Source organism: Humulus lupulus, chromosome 7 (genome assembly GCF_963169125.1).
Source record: "Humulus lupulus chromosome 7, drHumLupu1.1, whole genome shotgun sequence".
Classification (NCBI taxonomy): Eukaryota; Viridiplantae; Streptophyta; class Magnoliopsida; order Rosales; family Cannabaceae; genus Humulus; species Humulus lupulus.
In genome coordinates, this window is record NC_084799.1 from 175290768 (window position 1) to 175318012 (window position 27245).

The 27245-nt window shown below is 43.8% G+C and overlaps 1 protein-coding gene across 5 annotated transcripts; it reads left to right on the plus strand.

Annotated features, from left to right (window-relative positions):
- Positions 1-598: 598 nt before the first annotated feature.
- Positions 599-27245, plus strand: LOC133788852 (uncharacterized). 5 transcript variants are annotated; one of them, XM_062226473.1, is made up of 7 exons: positions 599-702; positions 789-978; positions 1282-1399; positions 24271-24349; positions 25109-25663; positions 25750-26432; positions 26532-27245. In XM_062226473.1, exons 5-7 carry the CDS (start codon positions 25111-25113, stop codon positions 26937-26939), a joined length of 1644 nt encoding a protein of 547 aa, XP_062082457.1. In that variant the 5' UTR covers positions 599-702; positions 789-978; positions 1282-1399; positions 24271-24349; positions 25109-25110; the 3' UTR covers positions 26940-27245. The 5 variants fall into 5 exon arrangements, with proteins under 5 accessions (XP_062082457.1, XP_062082456.1, XP_062082458.1 ...); XM_062226472.1 differs by having other exon boundaries at positions 1285-1399; XM_062226474.1 differs by lacking the exon at positions 1282-1399.

Genomic DNA, 27245 nt, shown 5'->3' on the forward strand with positions numbered 1-27245 from the left:
TGTAATCCTTTCTAAAAAAAATATTACATTGTAATTTTTTAAGTTTAATAAATATATGAATAAAAATAAGTTTAAAAAATAAATATTTTATGTTTGTGAAAATAATTTAATAAAATGTATATAATATTTACAATTCGAATAATATAAAAAACTTAAGAAAATTATATCTCTATTTTCAATATTAATTTTCTAAATGACATAGCAGGTTAGTTGTACAACCGACCTTCCATTCTAAATAGATAAAGTTCTTAAAAGCTTATTTTATGAATATAACAAGGTTATTATAAAAATCTGACCTTTATAAACTAATGCCAAAGTCCAAATAAAAAAAATCCTAAAAATATAATTTAAATTGTAAACTAAATTATGTAAATATATTTATAAAAATATGCATTAATTAACAACTTTTAAAATTATTATATAGAAATAAAAGTTAATTATTTTATAGATATTTAAATAATAAGTATTAGTTGAATGAGGTTTTTGAATAACTAGTTAAACTTTTAAATAATTTAAAAATATTGAATTTTTAATAATTTATATTAAATATTAATAAAATAAAACTTTAAATATAAATATACTTTCTATTAATAATATCAGGAAAAACGAAGACTTCAACCCTCATTTTCTTCCCTGTCAGTCGACCTCTCCTTACTCTGCGCGAAGCCAGGCAAACACCGACATCCAAGGTGAACGAACCAGGTGAACGACAACAGCCCAGGCGAGCTACTCATTCTCTGTACTCTCTCGATCTTGGTCTTGAACTTATTCGTTATTCTCACATGTAGGACGACACTAAGGATGGCTCGCAAACGGTGGTGAACACCGACAATAAATGAGTTGTACGACTCAGATGGCGTCGATGTGGACATCGCCGGAGTTGGGTTCACGTAGGGATGGGCTCACGAGGGGTTGGTGTTGCTGGAACTGAATTTGTGGGAGATGGGTCATGGGGCACCGAGCATATATATGATTTTGGTACTTTTTTATTTAAGCATTCTATGATTTTGAAAATGCACTGCTGTATTTTTGGTTGGTCACACTTCACATTTATCCTCTTATCTGATATAGATACATCATATGCACATATTTCATTTCTATCTGAGTTTCTGAAATTTTGTTATTATTATTCTCTATAGTGTTATTATTATAAAAATGCACATATTATTGTTATATGTTTAACATGTCAAACATGGGCATATGTTATTGTATATGAGTTTTGGTCTTTTGGTCGTCGTTTGGATACGTTAAAAATAATTTTGTTCCTTGGTAACTTTCTAGTAGAGTTTGAAACATCAGAAGAAATGGAAATTGGATCCAAATTTTTCCAAGTCTTGGTATGACAGAGGTGCCAAAATATTTGAAGCAGAGAAATATACAGATAAGGAGCTTGGAAGTAGTAAGTGAAACTTAGTAACTGAGTGGCCTCAATATTTATTAGAAAAGGGTAGACAATGTTATTTGATTTATTAAATAGTGTTATGACTTGGTTTTGTTTGATCAGTTTATTTTCTTTCTTATTGTTTTATTTTTCTTAAGTTTGTTTTGAATTTTAAATAGATGATTAGTTATTGGATTTGAATAATAATGTGTTGTTACGTGTGGTTGGGGAAATTGAAGAAAAAAAGAGTTATATAATGTAACGCCCTAAACTCCAAGGACCGTTACGGTGCACCTTATAAACAGTGCTAAATTTGCTAATCGAGTCATTTGGCCAAAATCGTGTAACTAAGTATGAATAGCGGTTTAGGGATTAAAAATTTCGGTTAAGATATAACATTTAATTAGAACATTTACTGTATACATTGGGATCCCAAAAATATAATTTAAAGGTTTATTACAAGAAAATATTTACAACCAGCCGATCTAAGCGGCAAAACAGGGTTTAACCCTAGCTTCTTTTCAAACCTCGGCTGTGGGGGTCGAGCAGCTGCATATGTACACATCGTCACCTAAGCTCTCCAACTCAAGGATGGTCCAGCTTTCTTTTTCCTTTACCTGCACCACATAGCACCCGTGAGCCGAAGCACAGCAAGAAAACTCAATATGCTCATGAACAGAAATAACATGTCATCAAATCATAAGGCACACGCCTAGCAGATATAGCCCTATTCAAGCAGGCAAATAGATTCACGTAATGATGGGTATCCAGGATAAGGAATCCTGCCCTCCTGAGTGGATGATTATCAAGTCAATCTTAATCAGATAAGTGATTTAACACTGGTGGTTCCGGTAACCATACCGGGCTTATATCCCTAAATAGAAGAGTGACAGTTGTACAAGTCACTAAGGTGGGTTCTGTTCCCTTTAGCCATGTGACAATAGAGTCACCGGGGCTTGCAAATAAGTGATCCTTTCACTAGCATATCAAGAAGGTGTTTGATTAACTAGTAACCAATATAACCTACCGCATCACCATAGAGTCACAACCATGGGATTCCGCTCCCTAGCCACGTGACAAACCGTCAACTAGGCCTTTGGCCCTGGCTCTGAGTAACTAGTCTTAGACTAGTCAAGCGCTTATAATTTTCATCAAACTTAGGGTCGGTCCAGCATGAATGCTCCCAAAGTCATTCAACCCTGATATCGATTAGATCTAATCTTTTATCAGCCCTGTGTTCATGACGCTTATGCCGTTTTCGGCTCTTAGGTCAGTGATATGCGACCAGTGCCGACCCTGACTAGTCAGTGCCATACACAAGTAAGTAATGCTACCAAACATATATCACATGTCAAATATCCGAATATAAGGCATTCAACATGCTTACTTAACAATTGCTAGCATAATTAGGATCATGCATAAACACAGAGACTCAAGCTCTGAACATTCTTATATCCAATATTCATGGCATTCCCTATTCACATGTTTCTCGTGCATCACATGCATCACATTTAAACATCCAACATGCATCAAGAACAACCATGCATGTCATATACACAGGGTGCAGTTTTCTTACCTCTGGTTCGAGTGAGAAACAATAATTGAACGACCCTTGAGAATGATCGACCCCTTTTTAATCCTTTAGCAGTCACCTAGTCATAACCAAATATAACATCCATTAATGAAAATCAACAATACTAGGGTCTTGATCTAAACCCCACTCTCGAGACCCCGAAATGTACCCACACGGTGACTAGATTCGATCCCGAGCCTTAGGAATTGAAACCCCGAGCCAAAAACCCTTAAAAACACTCAAAACTGGACTCTGGTGAAACAGGGTAGCGCTGTAGCGCTACCCCCTTAGCACCCCAGTGCTCTTCACAGAACAAAAACTGCCCAAAGCCAACCCTGGGTAGCGCTATCTCCAGCCTGAAGTTGCCCAGAAACATCTCCCTTCGACTCCACCATTTCTAACCCAAAACAAAAGCTTCCCAACATTATTTAAACCCCTAATTGAACCCAAATATCATCTACATACAACCTAGGTATCATAACCTAAGCATCCCTTGCATAAACTCCCATCAATTCCCAACTTTCCAACTCAAAAACCAACTGAAACTCAGCTAGGAAAACAGAGCAAGAACAAGAGTTTTAATGGTTAAAAAATCACCTCAATCTCAGAAACACATCCTCTTCAATGGTAGAGCATAACCCTAGCTTATCAAAGCATGGTTCCTTGGCTTGGTTCCTCAAAAAGAGCTTGAAAATCCAAAGAGAAATGGGGACTATCGGGACAGAAGAGAAGGAAACTCTGTGTTCTACAGTTTTCTACAACCTTAATGGTTAATATATATCCTTTATGGTGAAAAGACTTAAATGCCCTCATGCCTAAAATTAGACCTTAACAGCCCCCAAGGGCAAAATCGTCATTTCGCACCTATTTTGTTAATCATAATTAACACCCTCCAATTCCCATTATTTTCAATATTCTCAAATACCAATAAATCATATCCAATTACCCTTTAATTCCCGGTAATGTTCTAACCATTAAAATCACCCCAAGACTCACCCCGAGCCCCGAACTTAAACCTGTTATGACCAGACCGAACACTTCCATTTCATGATCGTCTCATGCCGAAAGGCTCGAACAAATCCACATATAATGTGGTACCATTCATAACTCACCCACATGCATGAATATACACAATTATGCCCTCAACGGGCCAAATTACCAAAATGCCCTTATAACTAAAAATAAACTCATATGCATGCATTTATCATCATATTATAATATAATTCACATAAACATGCATATAATCATCTAATATCATAATAGATAAATTATGGCCCTCCCGCCCTCCTAATAAAGGTCCTAAACTTTATTACGAAATTTGGGGCATTACAACTATCCCTTGTTAACAGAAATTTCGTCCTCGAAATTTATCTAAACTACCCGAAATAAGAATTAAGCACAACTGATTCCAGTTTTCCCAGGTCGCTCTCTCGACCTCACTGTTTCTGCAACATACCTTATCCCAAGGTACACTTTGTCCCTTAGAACCTTATTTCTTTTTTTACAATCTGAACGAGCTATTCCTTATCGGAATACCTAACCATAATCTTCAGATTTTTATGACTCAACTCATGAGTTCCTTTTAACCCATGTCCACTGCATGGAAATACATAACACATTGTACACAACTGACAGTGCCAAAGATAAGGCTGATCCAAAGTCAATCTAACCAGTCCTATCCAGGACTTAACTCTCATGATAATCTAGGGTTCAACTTGCCCTTAACTCCTCACCCCTTTCCATGGTGATACTTTAAGGAAGATACAATCTTCTACTTGGAACTCCATATTCCTGCTTTTCAATTCAGTAAAACTTTTCCATTTACTCTGAGAAGCCAGCATTCACGCTCTAACCTCTAATAATCTCAATGGTCCCCTAAACCATCACAGGATCTAGAATCAACACCTCACCCATCTCATTCCAATGAACTGGTGCTAAGCATTCTCAACATACCTCATCTCATAAGGTACCTTTCCAATACTAGATAACTCTCTTTCTCTCTCTGATTTACCATCAGTCTGAGAAGAATGAACTGTACTAAATTCCATCTATATATTCATCGCCTTCCTTAACCCTTCCATGACCTGGAAGTAACAATAGAGTCTTCATCTGATAAGATAGACCTTGAATTCTCTAGAAGGCATTCTATCTATTTCACATAGAGATTTGAATATTGATCAGCTGCATTACTTGTCCTTATTGATAGAAAGGAACACACTTGGAATACTGGTCCATAATGGCCCAATGCCAACTCATACTGGCCCACTATCCTGAGTAGCCCCATCGTGAAACCCATCGCGATGCTTCCTTATTCCCATTACAAAATACTCAAAGCCTGGAATGGCCTTGCTGATTCCTGATACTCTGTCTTGACCTACTAACAGGTTAAGAAATTTATCACACATTCCATTACATCCCTCTCCATCTCAGGCCACCATTATAAAGCTTTCATACCATGTTACATTTCCATGATGCCTGAATGAAGAGAATAAAAGAATAGCATGAGATTCATCCAGAATCTCCCATTTAATCCCAGCGTCCATCAGATTCCAAATCCGATCTCTATACCACAATAAACCCATATCTGACACTGTATAATCCTTAGCTAATCCAGCTAAGACATTCTCCTCAATCCTCCTATCTGTGGTTCACTTAATTGTTTTCCTTTTTAATCCTTTCTGAGATAGTCATCTCAAGCATAAATCTGGCCACCTGGCCCACCAGAAATTTTACTCTAGTTCTGGTCAGATCCTTTAACCAACACGTTACATAAGCACTCACTTCTCTCTATCACTGAGGTGTCATAACCACCTACTAACTGATTCTGTTATGCAAAAAGACTCAGAACTCTTACCCAAGGCACATGTAATATCCTGCCCATCCAAAGAAACTCTTGCCTACCGAGGCGTTCCTTGACCTTGGCAAATCTCCGCAGAGAAAACATCACGATGCCATCGTCCAAGACGATCACAAATCCCATTCAAATAATCCTTTGAATGCTCTGTTCATCTGGTACATAAACACTCACATTAAACAAATTCTCAAAACATACTCAGCACTCTCAGTGCCTTTATCTGATATAACAACAAACTTCTGCATATTTTCTTCCCTAATCTCTAGCTGGTACTAACCAGATCAAAGATCCACCTTGGAGAACGCCATATTACTCAATAACCGAACCTTTAATTATTACAACTCTACTAAGCCATTCAAAACAGTGCCCTAAACCTGAATCCATCCCTGGCACCAAACCAACCACCATTCTATCTTTTCACACAAGGGAAACCCTGGCAAATTCCCTGGAAGTACATCCAAAAAATCATAGACTAATCCAGTCTGTTCTAATCCCGCTGGCACAATCTATGTGGTATCCACCACACTATCTAAGGGTTCTATGCATCTCCCTATGATAAAACTCTAGCTCTCAATACAGATATCATAAGCATACAGAATCCATACATCGTGCCAACTGTCTCAAGGCTTCCCACTCTCAAGCCCAAGAGTTACTATCCTTTCCATACAATTTATCATTGCCCCATAATTACTTAACCAATCCATACCCCGGATCATACTAAAGCATGTCAGTCATAACCAACTCATAAAAACCACTGATGAGTCCTTTCCACAATAATTAACCCCATCTCTTAAATCAGCAATACAGTATCACTCTTCCATCATAACATAACCACATGACCTGTATAGCAACTTTATGCCTCTCTATGTGAAACAAATAAAGGAATAGCATGGCACCAAAACTAGTCAGCATAACTAAAAAATCAGAACTAGAAAACTAACTTGCCACCCTGAGGAACTAGTCTCAATCTCAGACTCTAAATGCCTCAGAATAAACACTCGAGTTAGAATCAAGCTGTCTACCCTCTTTTTCTCATCCTCTCTTAGCATTGGAAAATTCTTCACAATATGCCCAACCATGTCACATGCAAACACATGCCTTTACTCGGCATTCTCCAAGATGACGCTTCTTGCACCAAGTGCATATTGGATAAATTTTCTTCCAGATTTCATTCTTGCTTGCTCCAAAAAGTGGAGGTACCACTATCCGAGCTCCGTGCTCCCTAACACTCTTCTTCTCATCTCTTATGCTCTCAATAGCAAGAGCCTTTTCTACCACCTGAACATTGGTAGAGACTTCATGCACTAGGGAAACTCTAATGCCCTGAGCTATTCCAGGATTCAATCCTTGAACAAATTTTTCCTTCCGAGCTACATCTGTGGGTACCATGTCAAAAGCAAATTTGGCCAACCCATCAAATCTGCTAACATACTCAGTTACTGTTGCCTTTCCTTGAACGAGATTCAGAAACTCATTCATCTTAACAATATTAGCTGCATCACAATAATATCTTTCATTGAACAACTGCCTAAATTCTTTCCAATCCATTACAGCTGTGTCTCGTGTCTGGGATACTACTTCCCACCACATCTGGGCACCATCCCGCAATACAAATGTCGCACAAGCCACCCTATCGTGACCTACCTGCCCCATACTATCAAGAATAGAACTGATCATGCCCATCCATTGCTCAGCTCCAAATGGATATAGGCATTCCTCGAAGAGTGGAGGGTAATACTCCTGGAATCTTCCATAAAGAAATTCCCATCTGCTCTCAACTCTTGGCTGAGCCAAAACTAGTGCCACTCCTAGCATAACAAAGGAAGAAGTGCTCCCCAATAGATTTTGTTGGTGCTTCAAACACCTAATCTCTTCCTCATGCCTCTGCAATCTCGATTCCAAATCTATGAACATTTGCTGAAAATTCATAGGAGTAGATGAAGAACTAATACCCTGGCTATAACTCCCAGCCTTTGTATAACCACCACCTGGCCTCATTATCTGCTTTGAATATAAACCTGCTGATTAAATCTGCAGTCAATAACTTGATCCATTAATCATAATGAGCATATCAAGAGCGTTTCCCACGGGATCAATCTTACCATACCACATTCACAAACTACTGCAGTGCTAAAAACATGCCCTTGGCATTCATACATCAATCATAATCCCTGCTCTTCCAACATTCACACCATGCCTCCAACTCCAGCATGCAAATATTACAATTATACATGTTCATGGAGTAGGTAATCATATGATCACATTCATATAAATATTCACAGACCATATAATCATATAGTCAAGAGCCAGGCTCTATCAGAATCTCATGCTCCCTAATACAATGTGCAGGTAAAGCATTTACATTCTATTTAAGCAGTTAAGCACATAACTACGGAAATAGTTACAATTCCCTGAGTGAAGCTATCTTCAGTGATGACTGTACACGCCCAGCTTGTCTTCAGGAACCATAAACCTTGGCTCGCTCTGATACTAAGTTGTAACGCCCTAAACTCCAGGGATCGTTACAGTGTGCCTTATAAACAGTGCTAAACTCGCTAATTGAGTCATTTGGCCAAAATCGTGTAACTAAGTATGAATAGCGGTTTAGGGATTAAAATTTTTGATTAAAATATAAGATTTCATTAGAACGTTTACTGTATATACTTTGGGATACCAAAAATATAATTTAAAGCTCTATTACAAGAAAATATTTACAACCAGCTGATCTAAGCGGCAAAACAAGGTTTAACCCTAGTTCCTCTTCAAACCTCGGTCGTTGTGGTGGAGCAGCTGCATATGTACACATCGTCACCTAAGCTCTCCAACTCAAGGATGGTCCAGCTTTCTTTTGCCTTTACCTGCACCACAAAGCACCCGTGAGCCGTAGCCTAGCAAGAAAACTCAATATGCTCATGAACAGTAATAACATGTCATCAAATCATAAGGCACACGCCTATCAGATATAGCCATATTCAAGCAGGCAAATAGATTCACATAATGATGGGTATCCAGGATAAGGAATCCTGCCCTCTTGAATGGATGATTATCAAGTCAATCCTAATCAGATAAGTGATTTAACACTGGCGGTTCCGGTAACCATTCTGGGCTTATAACCCTAAATAGAAGAGTGACAATTGTACAAGTCACTAAGGTGGGTTCCGTTCCTTTTATCCATGTGACGATAGGGTCATTGGGGCTTTCAAATAAATGATCCCTTCACTAGCTTATCAAGATAGGTGTTTGATGAACTAGTAATAAATATAACCTACCGCATGACCATAGAGTCACAATAATGGGATTCCACTCCCGAGCCACGTGACAAACCGTCTCCTAGGCCTTTGGCCCTGGCTCTGAGTAACTAGTCCTAGACTAGTCAAGCACTTACAATTTTCAACTACCTTAGGGTCGGTCCAGCATCAATGCTCCCAGAATCATTCAACGCTGATATTGATTAGATCCAATCTTTTATCGGTCCTGTGTTCATGACGCTTATGCCATTTTCGGCTCTTAGGTCAGTGATACGCGACCAGTGCCGACCCTGACTAGTCAGTTCCATACACAAGTAAGCAATGCTACCAAACATATATCATATGTCAAATATCTAAATATAAGGCATTCAACATGCTTACTTAACAATTGCTAGCATAATTGGGATCATGCATAAACACAGAGACTCAAGCTCTGAACAATCTCATATCCAATATTCCTGGCATGCCCTATTCACATGTTTCTTGTGCATTACATGCATCACATTTAAACATCCAACATGCATCAAGAATAACCATGCATGTCATATACACAATGTGCAGTTTTCTTACCTCTGGTTCGAGCGAGAAACAACAATTGAACGACCCTTGAGAATGATTAACCCCTTTTGAATCCTTTAGCGGTCGCCTAGTCATAACCAAATATAACATCCATTAATGAAAATCAACAATAATAGGGTCTTGATCTAAATCCCACTCTCGAGACCCCGAAATGTACCCACACGGTGACTAGATTCGATCCCGAGCCTCAGGAATTGAAACCCCGAGCCAAAAACCCTTAAAAACACTCAAAACTAGACTCTGGTGAAACAGGGTAGCGCTGTAGCGCTACCCCCCTAATGCCCTAGTGCTCTTCATTGAACCAAAACCGCCCAAAGACAACCGTGGGTTGCGCTGTAGCACCCCCTTGTGGGCGCTGTAGCGCTACCTCCAGCCTGAAGTTGCCCAGAAACATCTCCCTTCGACTCCACCAATTCTAACCCAAACCAAAAGCTTCCCAACATTATTTAAATCCTCAATTGAACCCAAATATCATCTACATACAACCCAGGTATCATAACCCAAGCATCCCTTGCCAAAACTCCCATAAATTCCCAAATTTTCAACTCCAAAGCCAACTAAAACTCAACTAGGAAAACAAAGCAAGAACAAGAGTTTTAATGGCTAAAAACTCATCTCAATCTTAGCAACACACCCTCTTCAATGGTAGAGGATAACCCTAGCTTATCACATCATGGTTCCTTGGCTTGGTTCCTCAAAAAGAGCTTGAAAATCCAAAGAGAAATAGGGGAGAAATGGCCATCTGGAGAGAAGAGAAGGAGACTCTGTTTTCTACAACTTTCTACAACCTTAATGGTTAATATATATCCTTTAGGGTGAAAAGACCTAAATTCCCTTATGCCTAAAATAAAACCTTAACAGCCCCCAAGGGTAAAATCGTTGTTTCACACCTATTTTGTTAATCATAATTAACACCCTCCAATTCCCATTATTCTCAATATTCTCAAATACCAATAAATCATATCCAATTACCCTTTACTTCTCGGTAATGTTCTAACCATTAAAATCACCTCGAGACTCACTCCGAGCCTCGAACTTAAACCCGTTATGACCAGACCAAACACTTGCATTTCATGATCGTCTCATGCCGAAAGGCTGGAAAAAATCCAAATATAACGTGGTACCATTCATAACTCACTGACATGCACGCAAATACACAATTATGCCATCAACGGGCCAAATTACCAAAATCCCCTTATAACTAAAAATAAACCCATATGCATTCATTTATCATCATATTATAATATAATTCACATAAACATGCATATAATAATCTAATATCATAATAAATCAATTATAGCCTTCCCGACCTCTTAATCAAGGTCCTAAACCTTATTAGAAAATTTGGGGCATTTCATATAATATGGAGTAATTTTAATAACAATATGAATTCATTCGCAATTAGAACTGTAGTGTGTACAGTTTTTGAAATCTGATCTTGCCATGATGGTCTTAGTTGATATAGTTTTATTCTTCATTTAATGGGACTGTATTATTGATCTCTTTATTTGATTCTTTTAGCTGAGAATTGGTTGTGAAACCAAGTTTTTCAATTAAAGTTTGTTAATTCATTTATGATTTATTTCTTCGTACATCCATTTTATAGTTTATTAATTAATCTTAACCCATTTTTCTGTTTAATCTAGGTAATTGAGTTCTTAAAATGAATTTTTTTATCTACTTGTATAGTCTATTAACATTTTTTTTCTCTTGCAACTTTGTATTGTACTAGTCTGCTTAGCTGGAAAAGGCAACACAAATCTCTTTCTTACCTCATTTCAAAGTTACAAAGTTACAAGCTCTACACAAAGAAAGTGTTCAATAGCAATTTTGATGTTGTATTTCATGAAATTTAAACTTAATTTATTATTTCAAAAATAACATATTAAAATTGTATTTATTTTTGTAACGACAAATTATTAATTTAGTCATAATATTGTAATTAACAATGTTCTGGATGTTTTGTATAAAATTTTGATTTTTTGGGGATAAATATGCATATAATATATATAAATCGTAATAACACCACAAGTCGGTTGTACAACCGACTTGTGATACAAAACACCATAGGTCAGTTATAACCAACCTACCATGTTTTACAACATAGGTCGGTTGTACAACCGACCTAAGGTGTGTTACACCAAAGGGTGGTCATTGGATCGACTTGCCATGTGTTACATGCAGGTGGGTTTGACAACTAACCTACTGTGTGTTATACCATAGGTCGGTTATCGAACCGACATACCATGTGTTACACCATAGGTCGGTTAGCCGCCAACCGACCTACCATGTTTTGACATCGTAAGTCATTGCATGGGAGGTCAGTTCTGAACCGACCTATGAACGTTTATAGGTCGGTTGACCTCCCATGCATTTTTTGTACTAGTGATAATTAGGTGGCAACATTTTATGACTGAAAATAAAACACAATAATATTATCATTTGGAAAAATATCAATGTTTTGGAAAGTAAACATGACGCTTCAATGTAACAATAAAACACATAAATTAACATTTACTTTTCCATGATAAAACTACCTGTTTACCCAAAAATGGTTTTTGATGACATAGCAAAGAATTCTTACATGTGGATTGACACGTGGCGGAATTGAAGGACAAAGGTGCTGTTCGGCCATCGACTAGGAGCACACCTCATCGCCAGCATTAATTTTTTGATACGACCAGGCTGATCGTGAGGCCCGATTTATTTTTTCTTAAGTTGTAATCTAATATTAACTACATTTGAATATTTCTTCATAATTATCCTTGATACGTGATTATTAATGAAAGATAGGACACGTTAGCATGTGTAACCCTCCTTGAACCTATAAATATGCATGAAATAGCTGAAGGAAGGGACTTTTTGATTCATTAGCTTTTTTGCTTGAGATTGAGAGAGAAAGAGCTATAGTGATTATTCATCGTTCTATTGTAATCCTTCCAAGGTTTGTGAAACTCATAGAACCCTAGTTCTTTGATCACGACTTTGAAGTTCAATAATAACAATACACTAAGTGGACGTAGGTTGTTACCAATCTTTGGGGCCGAACCACTGTAACTCCTTGGTATTTTTTCCTTTCCATTAGATTATCTTTTCAAGCGTCGTTCCATATTTTGTCGTATATTTGACTCCGTGTCGTTGGCCAATTCGAGGGCCAACATTCTGGTGCTTTCGTTGAGAGCTTGTGAAAGAATCTAATGGCAAAAACATCCAAGAGGATCGGACAGGTCGCTGGCGCTGCATCATCTCAGCCTTCTCCCCCAAATGTGGCTGAGGACGAACCACATTTGGAGTTTGATGAGGAGGAATTAGATTCTGAAACACTTAAGGTAATGCTGGGGGTGTTGTAGGATGAGCTGGCCAATCTGAGAGCCAATCAAGAGAATGCTGCAGAGGTAATGGCATCGCAGCAAAGAAAAATAGAGCGTCGGCATCAGCCGCTGAGCGAGCGGCAGGTTGAGATGGATCGTCGGCAAAGGGATTCCATGGCCGCCCTTGAAGTAGCCATCCAACTAGCTAGGAATCAGGCTACGCTAGCCTCCTAGCCAGATTAGCCACTAAACGGGCCGCCTCAAAGGGGTCCCAATCCTAGTCTTCCGCTCTAGCCGGTGAGCCGTCAAAGGCCGGAGCAGCCGCCTGTGGTGCAGGATGATGTCCCACCTAGGGATCATGAGCAGCAGCCTCCATCTAAGGCTGGTCGAGGCAATCCCCATCGCCCGAGGCAGAATAGGGTCAGGCAACCACCCCGCAGCCCTAGATGCCCAAAGGATGAGGAGCCGAATCTACCGAGCAGGGGGAAACGTCCTTCTACCAACAGGAGGAACTTCGAGACATGCTCTGCAGTCAGGGGCCCCCCATGGCATAACAATGCACGGGGACCCACTGACCAGGATAGGCCTCCCCCTGACGCTCGATAAATGCCAACCCGAGGAGGCAACAAAGTGAATAGCCGGTCACACCATAGTCAGCCACAATTAAGAGATGGCCATGACTACAATGAAGTCGATTCCGGTAGAAGAAATGATGGTCGGAGAAACGAAGAAAGAGGTGGAGGTAGGAGCCCCCCCACCTAGAGAGGACCGACCAGCGGGCCATAACGCTGGGGGGCAGCCAAGGCAGCAGGACGTCTTTAGTCGGCTGGGAGCCAGTGAGCAGAGATTAAGAGACGATGATCTAAGGGACGTACTTAATGATTGCCGTGAAAGGCACGATGAGTACGTTTCCTCGGCACCAGTGGCCCCGGCAATCCCAGAAGTTGTTCAGGCTCAGATTGATGCCCTAAACCAGGCAGTGCAGCAACTGGTCGGGGGGCGAACATCCCACATTGAGTACGATCGAAGGAGAGGCACTCCCTTCGTACAGAGGATTGTTGTGGCTGAAACCTCCAGTAAATTCAAGATGCCAACACTACCAAATTTTGACGGGTATGGAGACCCGGTATCTCACGTTAATAAGTTTGAGATACAAATGGATATACAAAAGGTGTCAGAAGATACCCGCTGCCGCATCTTCCCTACAACACTGTCTGACACCGCCTAGGAGTGGTTCTTTAAGTTCCCTCCATCTAGTATAGTATCATTGTAAATGTTCTTAAAGGAGTTTTACGAACAGTTCTATGCGGGTCACGTGCACCCCACTGAGGCCAATCAGTTGGTCAAGATATGCCAGAAAGAGGGAGAGCCCTTGAAGGAGTATGTTCAGCGCTTCATACGAGCTGTAGCTGTAGCCAAGATGTGGGCGATGAAGGTAAGATGATGGCCCAAGAGTTCTAGAGCAGCCTCAGAAAGAATTGGGTAAGAAGCACCCAAGAGTTCTTAGATCGAGATGATCGATACATCAAGCTCGAAGACGCGATTGCCAATGAAGGGAAATCACCAACAAAAGACAAGGGGCCCAAGGAAGATCCCGCCAAAGCCGCAAATGGGTCGGAAAAACCCCATGGCAACGACAAAGGCAATGGGAATGGAAATGGTAGAAATGGTGGAAAGCTGGCGAACAATGAACCCTCGACCTCTGAGAGTACGTGCCCCAAAGGCAGTCGGCATGAACTGAGATTCACCAATTACACTTCCCTTGTCGAAAGTCGAGCTGAGGTCTATCAGGCGACCAGCTCAAACGTGCCCTACAAATGACCTGCACCTATAAGGAAAGATATCTCCAAAAGATATACAACAAAGTTCTGTCATTTTCGCAATGACTACGGGCACGACACCAACGAGTGTAACCAGCTGAAGGACAAGATTGAGTTCCTGATAAGGCAGGGACATTTAAGAAGATATGTGCGAGCCGCAAGAGGTTCTTAGCGAGAGGGTCAAGGCGGCAACGAGCAGGCGCCTGAACGCCAACGCTCGCTACCTTTACGACCACTCCTATGGCAGGCACTCTACTCACCATCTGCGGAGGCTCGCATCTTGTAGGAGACAGTGGGAAGGCAAGGAAACGATATGCTCGAACCCTGCACCACGACCTGGACATCAAGATGATGAGTGTCGAGGATCGACCACCAAAAAAGGCTCAAACAGAGGAGGAACTGATAACCTTCTCTGACGACGACGCCTAGCACTTGCGATTCCCGCACTTCGATCTGCTGGTCATGGATGTACAGATTGTAAACATGATGGTGAAGAGGGTATTGGTCGATACAAGAAGTTCGGTCAATATCCTATATCTTCGCTGGAAAGAATGAAATTGTCCGTAAAGGACCTGGAGCCATGCAACCAAACCATTTATGGTTTTTTCGGAGAAGGGCTCACCTCAACAGGGTCAATTAGACTCCCAATTAAAGCAGGCACCACACCTTCTAATAGAAAATTACTCACTACTTTTATAGTAGTTGATTGTCCTTCGACATACAATGCTGTAATTGGGAGACTGATTTTGGTCGACCTTCGAGCCATCACCTCGATATGGCACCTCACCATGAAATTCCTAACAGACGCAAGAATAGGTTGCGTATTGGGAAACTAGAAGGAAGCGAGGTAGTGCTATAACGCCTCAATCACCAAGGTGAAGAAGGGTGTATCAAGAGACGCTACCGGAAAGGAATTACAAATGGTGATTGATGTTCAGGCCCACTCAGGTGATAATGTCACCAAATAGAACATTGCCCAAACTGAGGATACGGATTTGGATCCTCGCTTTAGGGATTTTGAAGAAGAAGTGGGACCCATCGAGGACCTTGAAGAGGTCCAACTCGATGAAGAAAATCTGACCAGAGTTGTGAAAGTTGGTAAAAACTTAGAAACAACAACAAAACAAGCACTGGTGGAGTTTTTAAGGAGGAATCATGAGGTCTTTGCCTGGTCGTACAAAGACATGGTCGGGATGGATCCTGCAGTCATCAGCCATGTCCTAAACATCGACAAGAGTTTTCCACCAGTGCAAAAAAAAAGAAGGCTGCTCGATAAAGATAGATCAAAGGACTTAAAAGAAGAAGTCGAGAGGCTGAAGGAGAATGGGTTCATCAGGGTGGCGTTTTATCCATCGTGGGTCTCTAATCCCGTACTAGTGCCCAAGACAAATGGCAAGTGGCGTACGTGCGTGGATTTTACAGACCTAAATAAAGCCTTCCCCAAAGATTGTTTCCCACTCCCAAGGATCGACCAGCTGGTCGATGCCACTGCAGGACATGAGATCCTCTCATTCATGGATGCATACTTTGGGTACAACCAAATTCGTATGCATACCCCTGATGAAGATCACATTAGCTTTCGGACTGATACATGGCTCTACTGTTACAAAGTGATGCCCTTCGGTTTGAAAAACGCTGGTGCGACTTACCAGCGACTCGTCAACCACATGTTTAAGGAGTTGATCAGCACAAACATGGAGGTCTATGTCGACGACATGCTGGTCAAGTAAAAGAAAGCAGAAAGGCATGTAAGGGATTTGCGAGAGTGCTTCATCGTCTTGAAAAAATATCAGATGAAGCTAAATCCCCTTAAATGATCCTTCGGAGTAGGATCAGGGAAGTTCTTGGGATTTATAGTTAACTCGAGAGGAATTGAAGCCAATCCTGAGAAAATTAAAGCCTTGATCGATATGAAATCGCCAGCAAAGATTAAGGATGTTCAAAGCTTAACTTGAAGAATTGCCGCTCTAAGTAGATTCATTTCGAAGTCAACAGATAAGTGCGTCCCATTCTTTAATCTACTTAGGGGCAATAAAAAGTTTGAATGGACGGAGGAGTGCGAACAGGCTTTTCAAGCACTAAAAACACATATGGCACAATCACCCATCCTGTCAAAGCCGGTCGATAAAGAAACTTTATTCATCTACCTGGCGATCACGGAATACGCTGCTAGTGTCGTTCTAGTAAGGGAAGAAGAAGGTGTACAGAAGGTTGTTTACTATGTAAGCAAAAGGCTGATTGGAGCAAAGCAGCGGTACCCGCCCATCGAAAAGCTAGCCTATTGCCTAGTTTTGGCCTCCAGGAAACTACAACCTTACTTCCAAGCTCATCCAATTACGGTCTTGACCGACCAGCCTCTTTGACAAGTCTTGCAAAAACCAGAGGCTACAAGTAGATTGCTAAAATGGGCAGTCGAACTCAGGCAATTCTACATATCTTACTTGCTGCGAGCAGCGGTAAAAGGACAAGCCCTGGCGGACTTCATTGCAGAATTCACTAAACCTACGAATGATGAGCAGATTGAAGAGCCTAACGAGCCTGAATGTCAAAGCCAGAACCCCACGTGGAAATTATTTACAGATGGTTCTTTTAACAAGTCCCACGCTGGGGCAAGAGTGGTATTGATAATGTCAGAGGGGTTCGATTTCACTGCGCAATCAGATTTGACTTCACTGCTTGTAACAATGAGGCCGAGTATGAAGCACTGCTCGCTGGATTGTGGTTAGCCAGGGACGTGAATATAAAAGTGCTTGACATCTATAGTGATTCTCAGCTGGTGGTGAATCATGTCCTGGGAGAATACCAGGCGCGAGGTTTAAAGATGGTTGCCTATTTGAACAAAACAAAGGATCTATTGGCTCAGTTCGACAAATACAGTCTCCAGCAAGCACCTCGTGATCAGAATTCCAATGCGGACACTTTGGCCAAATTAGCAAGTGTAAAGGATGTTGATACTCTTAATATAGTGCCGGTTGAGCAGCTAACAATGCCAAACATTCTAGTGGAGGAAACCACTCTAGTGATCCAGATGGCGGATACGTGGATGGTTCCATATGTAGAGTATCTGACGCAAGGCGCATTACCAACGGACAGAAACAAAGCCAAGACCCTTCAGCGGCAAGCTGCTAAGTATATCCTGGTCGATGGAATCTTGTACCGAAGGGGATATTCAATGCCACTCCTCAAATGTATTACAAAGGAGAAAGCCAAAGAATTGATGAAAGAGATGCACGAAGGTTTTTGTGGAGACCACGCTCGGGGGCAGAGTTTGTGAAAAAAGATACTGAGGCAAGGATATTTCTGGCCCACAATGAATGAAGATTCGATGGAGTTTGTGCAAAAGTGTGACAAATGTCAAAGATTCTCCAAAATCCCACGAGCAGCCCCTAATGAGCTTAAACAGATGCAAAGCCCATGGTCGTTTGTAGTTTGGGGTATCGACCTAATCAGATCTTTGCCCACGGGAAAAGGCGGTGTCAAATATGCTATGGTTGTCTTCGATTATTTCACCAAGTGGGTCGAGGCTGAATCGTTTGCAACCATAACGACCAAGAGAGTGCTGGATTTCACGATCAAGAACATCATTTGTCGCTATGGATTGCCAAGGAAGATCGTCTCGGATAACGACACCCAGTTTGACAGTGATTTATTCATGGACTTCTGCGAGCAGCATGGTATTATTAAGAGCTTCTCTTTAGTCACTCATCCCCAAGCAAATGGACAAGTTGAATTAGTCAACAAAACGCTGAAGGATACACTGAAGAAAAGACTAGAAGAAGCTAAGGGGGCGTGGCCAGAACAATTTCCTGAAGTACTTTGGACGTACAGAATTTCCCACCAAACAGCAACGGGTCATACGCCATTCTCTTTGGCTTATGGATATGAAGCTATGCTGCCTGTCAAGTTAGATCTGCCTTCGCATCACAGAGTAACGTACGATCAAGGTTCGAACAGCCAGCTATTGATGGAATCCCTGGACTTGATCGATGAGAAACGTGAACAAGCCCAATTTTGAGTAGCTGCGTACCAGCAAAAAGTAGCCCGGTATTTCAACCCTAAAGTGCACGAAAGAAAGTTCAGCGTTGGAGATCTTGTACTCCGAAGAGTTTTTCTGAATACCCGCGACCAAGCTGCTGGAGTACTCGGACCTAATTGGGAAGGGCCATACCAGATTGAAGAAGTCCTTCACCCAGGCACTTATAAGCTTGCATGCTTAAACAGAGATCTCATTCCTCGCTATTGGAATGGAGAACACCTGCGCAAGTATTACAAATAAACAATTCTTCTTAAAGAATTAGCTTGTATTAATTTTACTTTTTACAAGTTTTGAAAAAGGGTTGGTCATTTTATGTGACCGATCGCTTATAAGTGTAAGATCTTATTGATCACTCGTACAGACATGTTTCATCCATTTATTACGAGAAACATAAGGGACTGTGCGCTGCCAGTCATTTCTTGCTAATTATTGTAGTTATTACAAGTATTTGCTCATTACGTGTGTTGTTTTGCTGTATTACAATTGCAATTATTTTGCTCCGAGCAGCATTGTTCAAACAGGTTTCGGTCAAGGCAAGTGACCAAGGACCTAAAGCTCCTCGATCACTTGGAAGGCATATAAGGTACAAGTAAGCAAAGCATATCATTAAAAGGTATGTAAACACATGAGCAAAATAAGTGAAAGCATGATAGGCTACTTAGAGTATTTTTCAAAATTTTGTATTTTGTTAAATCAAACCAAAGTGCTATGCTAAGTTCGGTCATGCGAACAGATATTATAATAAAATAAAAAGGTGTAATAATATCAAAAATGAATTACTTTACACCGCGAGCAGTACTGCTCGGATGTAATTTTGATTAAAAGGAAAATAGATGCCCATGCAGCAATAAAAAATTAATGTCTTTACATTACGACCCGTAGGTCGAGTACTTGAAAGATTAAAAGAAATAGTAGACTACGAATCTGGAGGATCTTGAGGGGTACCCTGGTCGACGACAACTGCAGTTTCATTGTCTGCCCCATCCATGCCAGTCGCTAAGGAGATTTCGAGCGAGGAAGGTACTCTTGCCCTCTCCTCCTCTGCCAGTCGAGCAGCGCACAGGCTATCTCGGCTTGCCTTGCGTGTTCGGGAAGGTAGTTGAAGTCCGCCCCTTGGTTGTGTTTCCAGAAGTCATAAAAACACTTACTCATGGCGTTCTTGTACCTTTCCAAATTGCTGGCATTGGGTTTTTCAAGCTCCTCAAGCCGGCCCTCCAAGGTTGTAGTCTCTTGTCTACTCACGATCAACTCCTGCTCAAGCCTTTTAGCCTCGCGGTATTTAATGCGGTTAGAATCCTTGAACTGGTCCCTTTGCTCGACGGCCTTATCCAGAGAATTTTGCTTCTCTTTCAACTCCTCAAGAAGTTTGTTCTTCTCCTCGAGCACCACCTCAAGCTGCTTGGCGTACTTCGCCTCGGCAGCTTTAAGTTCGTCAGCGTGCCGTTACTCCAAAGATTTGGACAACTCAGTGACGACGCCCGAGCGTAGCCGACTGACAGTAAGGGTTAGAAATTCCTGCGATCAAAGCAAAGATTAGACAGACTGTAGAGTATAAATGAAGCCGTCTCCACAAAAAAAGACAACTTACACTAGCAAATTCATTCAAGGCGCGGGTTAGGATCTGGTCGACATCCATTCTCTCAGTCGCAGCCATCGCCTCTCGGCAGCGGTCGTGCTTCACAATTTTTGTGACCCTGTCCTTAAGCGATCTGAAGGCACGACTTGTTATGTCGCCCCCTGTGGAAGCAGGACCAGCCTCCTGAGTTTGTTCGGTTGAAGCTGGTGGAGACGGTGTCAACCCGACTGGAGTAGGGGGAGTCTGCTGCTTGTGAGGAGAAGGGGGTGGTGTTGCATTGGCTGAGGGTCCGTCCTCCGGGAGGCCTACAGTGCGAGATTTCTTAGCCTGAGGCATTTTACTGCCCTCCCCAGGATGCCTCTTGCTCACTTTCTTTTTGCTCGAGGGAGCTTCAGGAGCCTCAAGGGCGCTGTATATGTCGAACACGCACTCAGAGTCATATCTCAAAAAGAAGAAAATATTCTAACAGTGAGATTGTATAAACAATTAAGTATGTTGTCAGGAAAAGAAACAGAAGAGATTATAAGTAAAGTACTCATGCTACAACTACTGGTTGCTACATTACTTACTAAACTACTTACTACCTGGAAGAAATCTGAACTTAAGATTGGAGTATACTTAAAGTTACTGTCCCCGTCAAATAAGTGACAGGGAATTGGCAAACTATCTAAGAGCGAAAGATCAGTACCGTTCTCATCTGAAGATTCGTCGATGGGAGCGGGAGGTTCGGTGGCCTTCTTTTTCCCTTTTCCCTTTGGGGCGGGGGGAGCAGCAGCCCGCGGGGTGCTGGAAGGTTCCTCGATTGTTACTATAGTGGCCCTCCTCAGAGGGGTTTGTTCCACGGCTGGGTGCTGCTCGGGAACTCTCTGCCAGTAGCACTCCCCGCTGTTGACTCCCTCACATCTTGATGAGGGGCCAAAAGGCCGACCAGCCTAAGGTTAGCCTCTGTGACTAGATGCTTGACACTTTTCTCTGCGTCGTTCATACTGGGTAAGAGGGCTGATCTTAACTCCATGTCTAGAGTGGGGTCTGGTCGCAACCATGGGCCTGAAAGGCATTAAAATTCTAAGAGAGTGTAGAGGGAAAATTAAAGGAAGATTAACGACCAGTGGTATGAAGGTGTTACCTCCATGAGTAAAGGCCAGGTTGTTTGCGACCATGTCAGCCGTAAGGAAATACTCCTGGTAGTGCGCCCAGTTTCCTGATGGAAAAAGTGAAAAAACCTCGTACCTTCTTGGTTGGGGTTAGACTTGAGGTCGAACAAATAATTAACCTCATGGGGAGTTGGCACAGGTCATTTCTTGTGGCTATAAAGGATATAGAGTGCTGCGAGCATTCTATACCCATTGGAAGTTATTTGGAAAGGGGCGACCCCGAAGTAGTTGGCCACCCCTGCCTCAATATGGTATCTCAACCAGGCGCTGAATGTGCCCTCAGGAAAATTCACCCTTTGGTCTTGATTGGGTCGAACTTATGTTACCACTGGGAGTCCATATTTTCTAATGTAGTTGGCGATCATCCTGATTGTCACCCAGCTCTCAGGTACAACATACCACTCAACATCTGGTTGAATGGCATTTCAAGGCTGACCATGAGTTTGGATATTGGGGTCAGGAATATTTTCTGCTCGACCACTGGTCGAGGGAATTTCAGCCCGAGGAGCAGGCTGATTTAAAGGATTGGGAGTTTTCTTTTTTTGGGCTGTAGTTTTTGCTCGAGCCATATTTTGAATAAGGATAGATGGATTGTGTGAAGTGGCATGAGAAAAGGGAATGTCAGGTGTTGACGGTAAGAACTCGTCAACGAAGTTAAGTTGGAAAAATTATCAAATTAGAATTGCTAATTGGAAAGCTATGAAAACTTGAACAATAACTCAAGAACGATAATCTAAGAACAATGGAGAATTCAGTATCTCATTCACACTAATGCCTCTGCTACAGTCAAATTTCCAACCCCCTTTCAGGTGGTCTTAGAATTCCTTTATAGTAGGCTCTAATGGCCTTAGATACATAGTGGTCCAGGGGACCAAGTGATACATTCGTACTGTGTTAGGGGAGTGGCTTCAGAGGTCGTGGACGTACATCTCGTACATGAGCAGGTGTCAGGGAGACGTTTCCACCACTTTTCTGTGCCCATGTCTGATACGTGGCGACAGGCATAGTGGCGCAGGAGGTCGTGGTGTCGGCTCTGTCCTATGGCCGTAGACGTACGGACCATGATCCTTACCCCAGCAATCTCACTGGTCCTGGTATCCGTACTTGGTACTTGGTCGTACAAACATGTCGCATTCGACTCGTACGGGATCTCCTAACCATGGGGATCTCGAGGTGTAGGGAACGTGACCCTTGGTACGGGATGCCTGGAGCACTCTAAGGTCACCCACGGGCGCGGGCGATAAGTGCTTGGCCTCGCTCCACGTCTTAGCGTACGAGGCAAGATGCCTTTGGGCCATACGTGTCAAGTTATGGGGCATCGTCCTCCCGAGAAGATGGTAGGCTGGTGGACCTCCAGGGGTGCGCGCGTGGGACCTTGCGCGGCCTTGCGCATGGGGCGCCGTTGATGGCCACGCAGCCTCCCTCGGCCTCGCGCGGTTGGAATGGCCTAAGGGCCCCGCGATACGGTGGAGTCTCACCCACGCGGCGACCTTGTGGGACGACGGCCTCGCGAGATGGTGGAGCTTCGCCCACACGAGGGCCTCGCGGGATGGCCTCGCGGAATGGCTTCGCGAGACGGTGGGGCTCCGCCCATGCGAGGGTCTTGCGGGATGGCTTCGCGAGACGGTGGAGCTTCGCCCACACAAGGGCCTCGCGAGATGGGGCCTCGCGGAATGGCTTCGCGAGACGGTGGGCCTCCGCCCATGCGAGGGTCTCGCGGGATGGCTTCGCGAGACGGTGGAGCTTCGCCCACACGAGGGCCTCGCGAGATGGGGCCTCGCGGAAGGGCTTCGCGAGACGGTGGGCCTCCGCCCACACGAGGGCCTCGCGAGATGGCCTCGCGAGATGGGGCCTCGCGGAAGGGCTTCGCGAGACGGTGGGCCTCCGCCCATGCGAGGGTCTCGCGGGATGGTTTCGCGAGACGGTGGAGCTTCGCCCACATGAGGGCCTTGCGAGATGGTGGTCTCGCTGAACAACTTCACGAGATGGTGGAGCTTCGCCCACACGAGGGCCTCGCGAGATGGCCTCGCGAGATGGGGCCTCGCGGAATAGCTTCGCGAGACGGTGGGCCTCCGCCCATGCGAGGGTCTTGCGGAATGGCTTCGCGAGACGGTGGAACTTCGCCCACACGAGGGCCTCGCGAGATGGTGGTCTCGCTGAACGGCTTCGCGAGACGGTGGAGCTTCGCCCACACGAGGGCCTCGCGAGATGGTCTCGCGAGATGGGGCCTCGCGGAATGGCTTCGTGAGACGGTGGGCCTCCGCCCATTCGAGGGTCTCACGGGATGGCTTCGCGAGACGGTGGAGCTTCGCCCACACGAGGGCCTCGCGAGATGGTGGCCTCGCGGAACGGCTTCGCGAGGCGGTGGGGCTTCGCCCATGTGACGGCCTTGCATTTTCCCTTGATGAGATTATGAGCATCAACACTTGCCCCCTTAGTCTAAAAGAGGGTCTTTAGGTGCTCTTGTAGACTATTCATCTTGGTCTCTATAAATAGGCCTTCATGCATGGCTTAATTTCTACACCTTACTTCCTTGGCTTAGTGGTAGTTAGACCCTTGCTCTTTTCGAGAGGTAAAGGGTTCAATCCCCCACAACCTCACTTTTTCCATAGTTTCATCCTTTTTTCATTTTTTCATCATCATTCATTTTTCATTTTCATTTTTTTTTTATATATATGAGCTAGTTTCTTGGTGTGTATATTTTAGGACTAACACACATTTCTGGTTAATTCTTGCAGACGCGCATTTTCAACGCTTTGGTGCTTTTCGCCTCCCAACCTTCCTTGGACTCCGACCTCGTTCTTTTAATCACTTGAGGTATATTTTCCTTCCTTCTCCCGTTTATTTACTTATTTTATCGGATCCAGACCAGCAACACTTGGGATGGGGTACATTAGTTCGAGCTTGTAGTGAGTTTGACCATATGCACGCCCCTCCTCTTTTTTTTTTTATATATATACCCTGTAGTAGTCCATTTAGGGCGTTTGCATCTAGAGGTATTAAGCCTATGCCTTTGTGTTTTGTAGCCTTCCCCTCGTTTATACGTGAGCCCCTTTTTGTTGTTGAGACGTGGTTTCATGGCCAGTGAGGGCCCGTCCGATATACCCCCAAGGGCTGAGTTTATCGACCTGTCTTCAGACTCAGAGTCCCCTGAGGGGAACCCTCACCAGGACTATGATTCTTTGAGGCAAGCCCGCATTCGCCACCTCGAGTGCATGGCTGATCTTAGGCATAAAATTTGGGTGGTAGAGAGCGAAGTTGACTCGGTGTCGAGGGGAGATGGAGGACTTTCACCCCTGGGCCTTAGTGACCATGTAGCGCGTCTTAGGACGACCCTTTTCGAATTGCGGTGGGAGTTAGAATTTATGGAGGGACACATTCCGCCAGAACCTCCCACTCCCCCTTCGCCTGATGACGGTCATGGGGCTATTAGCCCCTCTCCTCAGCCTCTAGTCTCAGTTGATCCTAACTTAGCGCTTCCGCCATCGCTCCCTCGATGGAAAACTCTTGCTAGAAAGAAAAAATGGAGGATTAAGTGTCCTGCCTCTTCCTCACATATTTCTTTTGATTTTGCAGATATGTCAAAGGCACGCAGACAAGTGTCCGTCCAGGAAGAGGACGACGCCCCCCTACTAGCGTCCAGCCTAATGTCCCACGTGTCTCCGAATAAATTGAAGGCAATCGTGAAGCATTACCGAGCTCCTCCAGAATACGCCCTGCACGCTCCTCAGGAGGCTTGCCGGGCCGACCGCCCTAAACGGGGCTTTGTGGCTTTGAGCGAGCAGATTCTGAAGGCGGGTGGCATCATTCCTCTGCACCCATTTTTTGTGGCGGTTCTCAACTATTTTGATTTGGCCTCTCTCCAACTGTCGCCCAACAGTTGGTTGACTTTAAGTTGCCTCTTCATTTGGTTTAAGGACAATGAGAAACGCGCCCCGACGGCGCAGGAGGTGCATTCCTTGTATAACCTCGTAGCATTGCCCAAGTCCAAGGGCTTCTACTACCTACAGAAGGCCAACAGTGAGCTCCCCTTAATAGAGGGCTCGGTGTCCAATACCGGGCCTTGGAAACAAGACTTTTTTTGGGTAGAGGGGCCTCTCTCGGTTCGTGAAAGCTTCCGCGCCAACCCTAGTAAGTATCCTGGTCTTTCTTTTTTTCTTACTAGAACTTACTGTTTTGCACTCTCTCTTGTACTGACATCGACGTGGTTCTTGTAGGGCACTTTGCTGATCCTTCGGTCATTGGGTCTGAGGCGGAGGCCATAGGCAAACTCATTGCTGCAGATTCCGCTGAGAAGAAGGCAACGGTCCTTTTTACGGTGGAGAATCTCACCCGCCACCAATTGTCCCCGGTCTCTAACTCCAAGTTCCTGTGGTCGATCACCGGGTCTAAGAAGGTTGTGGCTACGCCGGCTGGGCCATCACTACATGAGGGTGAGGCTGAGGTGGAGATGGAGGATGCCCCCCCGTCCCCCGGGGGGTGCCCTCTCTATGGCCCACATGACCAGGACATGACTTTTCCATCTCTGGACCCGCAGGCCGCGGCGGGATGTTACGCCCCTCCTGGCCTTGATGGTACAGACGTTTTCCCTCAGGTCCCCCATGACATTGGCATACCAGACTCTGACTACGTCGACCTCTCGGAGCCCCCTTCTAATGCACCGGGGTCCCAGTTTTTTCCCTTCTCTGCGCCGCCTCCTGCTTCGGTGAGTGGCTCATCCGTTCCTGTCCAACCAGATATTCCTAGCGTGGAGGCAGAGCCTTGGGTGACCAGGATGGCCTCAGTTTATGGGCAGCGTTTCGTTCCAATAGCTGCGAGCCTCCCTGTCTCCGACTGGAGGAGCCTGGGGAATGTGACTCAACCAGACCTCAGGGAGATGTTAAGGCGTGCCGCGGCTTGGGTGAGGCTTTGCACCTTGCGTTGATTAGTATTATGCATAGATGCACATGTGTTTCTCTTTTTGTTACTTATCGCTGATGCCATTGATTTTCTTGTGCAGGTCTATATCGTGTCTCTTCGGCATGCTGACTCGTCCGGCGTCCTCTCCGCATCTACCACTGAGAGGGACGGTCTCATAGTCCAGGTCCAGGAGCTCAAAAATGAGCTTAACGCAACTAAGGTTCAACTGTCAAAGGCCCGAACTAAATATGCCAAGTTGGACTCGAGGAATGAGAAGCTGAAGGCTAAGATCAAGGAGCTGAAGGGCAAGGCTAAACGCCTGGAGCGCGAGCTCCAGGGGGCCAAGGTCGCTGCGTCCGGATCGCATGAGATGGTTATCCAAATGGGGACTGAAGTTGAGGCCCTTAGGGCTGAACTACAGTCGGCTCAGGAGAAGGTCGCCTCCTTGGAGGCGAAGAGGGCTTCCGGGAGACGGCGAGAGCTTCCTTGGAGGCGGAGAGGGTCATAACCGAGCGCAAGTCTATAGACCGGGCTCTTTACAATGTGTGGAAGCAGGATCCCAACTTCAAATTCTCCTCTTTTGGTGAGCAGGCCGTTGCTCGAGCGGCCTGGTGGAGTGCCCACTACGGGAGGCCTTGAAATAGTCTCGCTCCTTTTTTTTTTATTTTTTTATTTTGTAACATCATCACCAGTGCTACTTTTCTGTTAGTAACTCTTGTATTCTCTCGATAACTCTTTTTTTTTTTTAATGTATAAATATATATGATGTTGCTGTTTATTTCTTGTTCTGTTGCATTTGAGGCCCTTTTATGCC

Bases quoted from the DNA above. Each gene is read 5' to 3' on its own strand.
- LOC133788852 (XM_062226471.1), top strand. From the start codon at position 24,610: ATGGCCAGTGAGGGCCCGTCCGATATACCCCCAAGGGCTGAGTTTATC. The intron at 25,664-25,749 runs GTAAGTATCCTG...TGGTTCTTGTAG, and splicing joins AAGCTTCCGCGCCAACCCTA to GGCACTTTGCTGATCCTTCG. The intron at 26,433-26,531 runs GTGAGGCTTTGC...TTTCTTGTGCAG, and splicing joins TAAGGCGTGCCGCGGCTTGG to GTCTATATCGTGTCTCTTCG.